The sequence below is a fragment of the Orycteropus afer genome, unplaced genomic scaffold, assembly GCF_000298275.1.
Source record: "Orycteropus afer afer isolate SDZICR_OR568_19922 unplaced genomic scaffold, OryAfe1.0 scaffold00974, whole genome shotgun sequence".
NCBI classification, from domain to species: domain Eukaryota; kingdom Metazoa; phylum Chordata; class Mammalia; order Tubulidentata; family Orycteropodidae; genus Orycteropus; species Orycteropus afer.
The window spans coordinates 331,087-338,459 of NW_006922561.1; the positions used below are offsets into that span (position 1 = coordinate 331,087).

At 35.6% G+C, this 7,373-nt stretch overlaps 1 protein-coding gene across 1 annotated transcript in view; it reads right to left on the reverse strand.

Annotated features, from left to right (window-relative positions):
- Positions 1–312: 312 nt before the first annotated feature.
- Positions 313–7,373, reverse strand: part of VPS54 (VPS54 subunit of GARP complex) — a 138,626-nt gene continuing 131,565 nt past the window's right edge. The window contains exons 20-21 of the mRNA XM_042783368.1: positions 6,990–7,084; positions 313–418 (exon numbers count right to left, since the gene is read on the reverse strand). Coding sequence (XP_042639302.1) covers positions 313–418; positions 6,990–7,084 — 201 coding nt within the window. The remainder of the gene's footprint in view (positions 419–6,989; positions 7,085–7,373) is intronic.

A 7,373-nucleotide genomic window follows, 5' to 3' on the forward strand; every position in this document is an offset into this window, starting at 1 on the left:
TCAACTACAGCTGTGTTACAGCTATGTGTTCTTTTGGATTTGGTCCAAAGAAACCTGAGTCTGTTTCCAGAGAGAATGAAAAATGTTATAGACACCTGATCAGTTACTCCTCACTGAAGGATGCACAAAAATAGCGTTCCCTGTCAATCCCACTGAATCCAGTTTCCCAACACTGATGCTTTCCTTTCCCTTACTCCCACCCCAGTTCAGTTTGGGCTCCACGTTCAGTTCTCCAATCACAGGCATCCAGATTTTCTTCATGAACACATAGATCCTGTGGTCAGATCAACTACCCAGTTTTCCAGTATGTCATCACCTCTTCTGTTCCCAGATCTCGGCCATATTTAGGTCCAAATCTTTAAGGCCTTTTAAGGCTTGAAGATTTCCAGTGTAAAAAGCTACATCTGCTGTGACCAACCTAAACAGTGAAGAGAAGATTATTTTTAAGTCTTACAGTTTCTATTTATATAATTAAAACGGCAATGCTCACAAAGTCAAAATCTTATCCAAGCTCCTAAAATACTATTTAAAATTCAGATTTCCTAAAGGTCAAATGTCAACATATTTCTCTTAACATTTTAAGACCTACTATCGTATATTTAGGGATGGAATGCTTTATTTTTATTTTAACAATCAAAATTTGGAAAAAGGAATAAACCAATGCATGTTGGAGTCAGTTTCATAATAAATTCTGGCCAGTAAAGTGATTAAATCAGATTTATATGAAGCCTGAATTAAAATATAGAGAAGATTAGCAGGTTAAACTAAAATGTTTTTGACGGGTTGTCACTAGGGTATTCATGTATGTGATAAAAACAGTGAAATCAAGGCAAAGGTATAAAGGCTGGGACTTAACCTACTACTGGATAGAAAACTTGACACTGTTAATCAATAAGCAACATTTGATGAAAAAGGAAAGAATTACCTTTTGAATCTGGAGCTGCCTATACCAAAAAGAGTGCTTCCTTTAAACACTGAACTATTTAAGAATCACTAGGAATTATTTACCCTTTGACTCACTAAAAAAAAAAAAGGAAACATGCCTTTTTTTTTTAAATGCCATATAAATGCTAATTTGATGTTACTGCTTTGTTCAATGGCAATTTCACATTTTTTTAATGTGCTATATTTTGAGGCTTAGCAGAAAAAAACCTGGAAAATGTCTTAAGAATTGGATTAAAAAAAAACAGAACAGTTTAATCATGGATGGCAGATTTTTTAATCGTTTGTGAAAGTAAAGGGCTCGTTTTTAATATTAATGTCTGCAGGGTAACAATGATCCCCAGCCCTCACCCATAAAATATCTCAGGCAGGACAGGGAATGACCTTATACATGATTTTTTCCCAGTGTGGCAATCAGGTCCTTAGGGCAGATGAGTGATATGTCTTTATGTAGCTCATTTGAAAAAACTATACTTTTTCAAATGGGCAATGAAAATGTAATTGTGAAATAATGGGTCTGAATTTCCTAACATCAGTACACAGTGGGACTTTTCCTTGTGGAAAAATGAATGAAGTTCAACTCTGTATAAAATGTGCAGCTTTCAACTTGGTCTCAACCAACATAACTTATTTATAGTCACATCACGCTGGTTTGGTGTAGAGTGACTTGAGGTATTCATGCCTTGCAAACAGTGTGCAATAAATATTGATAGGATAAATGAAGCTCTTCCTCCTATTATACAGAAAGAAGCACAGTCTGAAATTCAAGGAAGTATCGAATGATAAATTTTTAACTATGAGTTAATAATCTAACAACCAACAATTTTCTAATGACTATCTTTTTTAAAATCCTAAGGTCAAATGCTTTACAAAGAAATTCTAGTTTAGGACAAGGATGTTCTCTTGGTGGTGAGCTACAAATAGGATTCTATAGTCATTAAGTGTGCAATGGTACACACTGGGCTCCCAGGTTCCATGTCAGGAACATGAGAGTCAGTGAAGCCCTAGTTCTCCGTGGCCACCTGAGTGACCTCCACACACCAGAATGAAGCAGTTCAAGTTAGTCCTTCAAACCACCTTAACCTGATCATAAAGGACACTGCTTACAACCATTATTTGGGAGCTGGTTTCTCAAATCTTCCAATTTACATATACTTTTCTGTGGATTTAATCTTTCTTCCTTCTTTTTTAACCTTATATATTATTTTTTTTAATCATTTACTAATTTACCTTTTCCTTTAAAATGGTATTCAGAAGTACTGGCAGCCTACAGGAGTAAAAGCATAGGCTGTTGAGTCAGGCTTCCTGGAGCTGATCCTGCTCTGCCACTTTTGTGTAATCGCAAGCAATTTACCTGACCTCTCTGTGTCTCAGTTTCCTTATTTCTAAAATGATGATAAAGATCAGAAGTAAGAAAATGCACACAAAGTGCCTGCTGGCCTCTGGTACCTGGCACAGAAGACAGGTTACCCTCACTAACAGAAGAGGCTGTTACTTCGCCTTTCTAGTTGCTGGACCAACACCTACTGACACAAATGACCCACAAGGAAAGCATTACTTTAGAAATCAAGGAGCTGGGTACATTTCAAATAAAGAATCTTATTATCCAGTCCAGTCTTTCTTAAACTTGGCCATAGTGATGATTCAGGAGAATGAATTACTAGGAAAAATGTCTCTCTAAATTGCTCCCAATTGTGATTGTCTAGGAGGAAATAAATGGTCTAAATTTCATGACTCCAGATGCATATGCCTTACTAGCCAATCTGAAAATGGTCTTCACAGCTGTTGAAGAAAACAGGTAATAACAAGCATTTTGATACCACATTACAGGTTGTAAAGTGCTTTCACTTAGAAATCACCCCAGAAGATAGGTACTATTATCCCATTTTACAAATGGAGAAGTTGAAGCAAGGCTGGCTGTTGTGGGCCTGGTGCAGGTGGTGAGTGTGCATGCGGCTGCATGCTGGCAGGACTCTCGCTCACTCTTGGCAGCCTCAGCTTTTACACCTTTACCTGGGTGATGGGCTCAGTTGAGCCAGGAAAAGGTGGATGCCAAGTTTTACCCAATCTGTACAAAGTACTAAAACGGGCAAAGTACCTTAACCCCATCTTTCCATGAGTAATTCCCAAGAGGCAGGAGGGATGAGTGATTAGGCACTTCTGATTTCTAAAAGAGTAAGAATATATTTCTCCTGCTTTTAATTTAGTTTTACGAATAAACTGGTATCTTACTGCATCATTCCTATGAAGGTTGAACATACTTTTTCAAGTGTCTGATCTCAATCTGATTTTAACTCTTATGTCTTCTATATACTCCCTCAGATAACAGAAACACCAGGCTCCAAGCATTTAAATAAAAATATTAATAAAAAGTTTGATTCTTAAAAATGTAGCCCATAGTAAGAGATGTTGATTTATAGGTTTGTCAAGAGGAAATCTAGCTTAATTTCAGTATTGAATGCACAAGTAAATTCTGGATTGCAGGACTACATGGGGGCAAGATGTTGTAAGCACTCTTTATATCTTAATATTTGCATTACTGTTTAATTTATAAATAACTGTTATGTATTTAACATTTCAACCTTCATCACATGGCATAATTTTTACTTGAAACTCAACTAATTAAAAAATTTAATGAGAGTCTAAATGTAATAAGATGGTCTAATAAGTACATCAACTAAAACTGACAACAATGATTCAGTAAAGAACAAAACTGTACAAAGATAAGATATCAAATTAACATAAATCTCTATTTTCATACTATCAGTAGCTAAACGTAATTATTTATAGTCTACACAAGAAAGTATGTAAATATGAAATATGCTTTCCACTAAAGTTGCAAAATTTTCTTCGATAAAAGAGAAAAAGCTAAGCAAAGCAAATATTTCTAATAACTAACCAACAAACGATTGGTATGAGAGCTTCTTCTTGTTGTTGTTATGTGCCATTGAGTCAGACCTGACTCACAGAGACCCCTCCTTGGGTTTCCAATGCAGTATCACTATGGAAGTAGATTGCCCTATCCTCCTTCCGAGGAATGGCTGGTGAGTTTGAACCGCCAGCCTTCTGGTTAGCAGTCTAACGCCTTAGGCACTATGCTACCAGAGCTCCCGGGTATGAGAGCATATAAAGAAAACCACCACCAACAAAAAGATTAAAATGCCCAAGAGAAAAATGAGCAAAGAATACAAACAGGCAAAATCTGAGATGAGGGCACCTGAATTAGCAATAAACAGAATCATCAACTAGGAAAATATGAATCATAAAAAGATGGCATTGTTCCTCATCAGACTGGCAACAATTAAACAATCTAACAACAGCAAACACTGGCAAGATATGGGGGAATAAACTCTCACAAAGTACTGGTGGGAGTGTAAACTCCTTACAGCTACTTTAGAGGATATTCTAGGAATACCCAATAGCATGAAAAAGTATAGGTAGTCTGATCCCCTTAGCATAGCTAAGTAGACATATAGTATAGCCAGTAGACATAAATAAGGAACCATGTATGTGTCATGGCTGTAATGGAAAAAAAACAACCACCTAGAAATCTATCACTAGGGAAAATGGATAATTTTAACATGGTGATTCATGCAATGGAACATTATCCAGTAGTCAAAAAGTGAGTTACTTCTGTATCAAAAGAGAATAATCAGTAAAAATGTCAAATGGAAAAAAGCAAGCTGTATATGTACAATTTAACACACATAAATTTACAAAATAGCACTACATAACTTTCATAGATACAGATGAGAGGACTGAAAGGACACAGGCCAAATTCTCTAAAAATGCTGCCTAATAGCTGGGTCAAGAGGTATTTCACTTCATCTGAAATGTCATGTCTCTTACATAATTTTTTTTTCAAGTGAAAGTGACAAATGTTTATAATGATCAATTCTGGGTAGCAAGAATACCAATATTTTATCATTCTCTATGCCTCTGTATTTTAAAAATAGAGAAAGACAAATTCATATTAGAAAGAAAATGTATGTACATTTGTACAGCTACTTCAAGAACAAAAATTCCTTTGAAGCAGGTAGTTCATTATGTCCTAGGCTAGAGTCAGAGGTTAAGATTTCAAGGAATCCTATCTTTCAAGAGATCATTAAAAGATATGAATAGACAAAGAATTCATTTCTATGAAAATGTGACAGTGAGAATCTTCAAGGTAGGACTGACCCTCAAAGTTGTATTAACAAAATAACTGGCAGTGAGTTAGGCTGGATGCTTCAGAACTAATGGTCTGAGAGGAGCAAACCAATCAACCCAGATTTAGTTACGGGAATAAAAGTAAAAGGGTGTGAGTGGGGTGGGCCCTGGAAATATTAGTAGTTTTACTGAACACTCCCTTTAGGGTACAGTATACATTATATCAAGAGATTCCAAGTTCTTAATATGCTATTATCTTTTCAGGAAAAAAAAAGTTGAGTAGCAGGTACCATTTTGCACGATACATTTGAATCACCAGACAGAGGTTTTTACAGTATCACCCATGTGGTTTTGCTGGAAATATCTGATTATTTGGTGTGATGCTATTAAACTAATGTTGATTGTCTTAGGAGTAGTCATGGTGTTATGCTTCTACGGGAGGTCACCATTTTCAGAGCTGCATGCTAAAATTTTAGGAGTCAAATTTCACGTGACTTCAGCCTAGTGTAGGAGCTCTGGTGGCTTAGTACCTAAGGTACTTGACTGCTAACCAGAAGGGTAGTGGTTCAAACCCACCAGCCATTCCTTGGAAGGAAGGTTGAGCAATCTACTTCCGTAGTGATATTGCCTCAGAAATCCAAGGAGGGGTCGCTATGGATCGGTTCTGACTTGACAGCAGTGAGTCTGGTTTGGTTTTTTCAGCCTAGTGTGTGTGTGTGTGTGTGGGATGGGGTACAGAGCATGGGTGGCAAACTTTTCACAGCTGGTGTATCTAAGTGAGAGGTGTTCCATGTTCACTGTACCACTTTCAAATTTTTCCATGGCTTTGAAATTTCTAAAAATATCAAATAATTCTTATAAAAAGAAGAACCAGGTGATAATCAAGGAAGAGAAAACTCAGATTTTTGCACAAAACTCTTTTAAGTCTGCCTGGCTGACAGATTCAGCTGTCTGAAGTTTGCAAATAATTTTTAAAGAATCAGTTCAGTGTACTTCTTTTCTAATGGCAGAGTCAACTTCTGACTCCAAAATACTGTTTTCCTTTTTCCATATGTTCCTATAAGTTTGAAATTTAAGCCTGAAATTCCTTTAATAGGGGGAAAAAAAGATTTTTAATGTCTAAAAATGCATGGTAGGTAATGAATGCACTAAGGAAATAATTTTAAGGTATAGCTAAATGGTCAGTGTTTTACATTTTATAAAAATTTTTCCCCATATCTTTACCTATGCTGTTCTTCATAAAAGTCTTGTGGGGAAAATGTTTATTGTCATCTCTATTTTTAAAGTTAAAAAAATTAGATTCAGAAAGGGTAACAGATTTGCTCAAAGTTGGATACCTAGTAAGTAGCAGAACTAGGATTTAACCCAAGTTCTCTTACTCCAAATCCTATGTGTTTTTCTTTTAGATATTATACTGTTTCAGCAGTAATATATATAAAATGTTCAATATATGTATACACACACACACACACACACACACAGTTCTATATACAGATGGTTCTACACTGTTTTTCATAACCCTGTGAAGGAAATAAGATTTTCTCCTTATTTTATAAATGAGGCACAGAGATTAGGTCACTTTCACATGGTCACAAAGCTACTAAATGGGATTTTGAGTACTGTTTGGATAAAAGGAACACTACAGGGTACCTAAGAAGGACTATTAACCCACACAGCCTCAAAACAGATAAATATAGTCAGTTATGTAACTGACCATTTATAAACCACTTTATATAATCTCCACGGGAGGGGGGCAGAGGAAAGTATAAGGTTGCTTATTTCACAATTATGGGCCCAGGCATGATTACAGCAGACAAGAACAGCATTAGGAATAAAAATCAACTAACAAAACAATTTGAAATGGGAACAGTATGTAGAAAGGTAAGTTAAAAACATACCCATTTTGAGGTCCTCCATCATTTATCACATTTAAGTGAGATAACTGCTTTTTCAAGTGTAGTTTGTAACTTGCATTAATCCTTAAAAACAACATCTGGAAAAGAAATAAAACTAAGTTCTATTGAAATAGAAGACGTAAGTATCTGAGAGTCATTGATATTATTTGAAGATTTTTAAAAAATTGTTATTTTGGCATATCCTTTTAAAATATTCCTTTGAACGTATTTAATTCCTATTTTACTATATTTTTTTTTTCCTTGGATAAAAGCACATTTTCCCTTCTCAGCAATATTCCTTTTAGTGATAAAACTTCTGCCTTTCTGCACCCTGGAAGAATTCTGGCATATATAAGTGGGATCAACGATGAAAGATTAAAAAAAAAA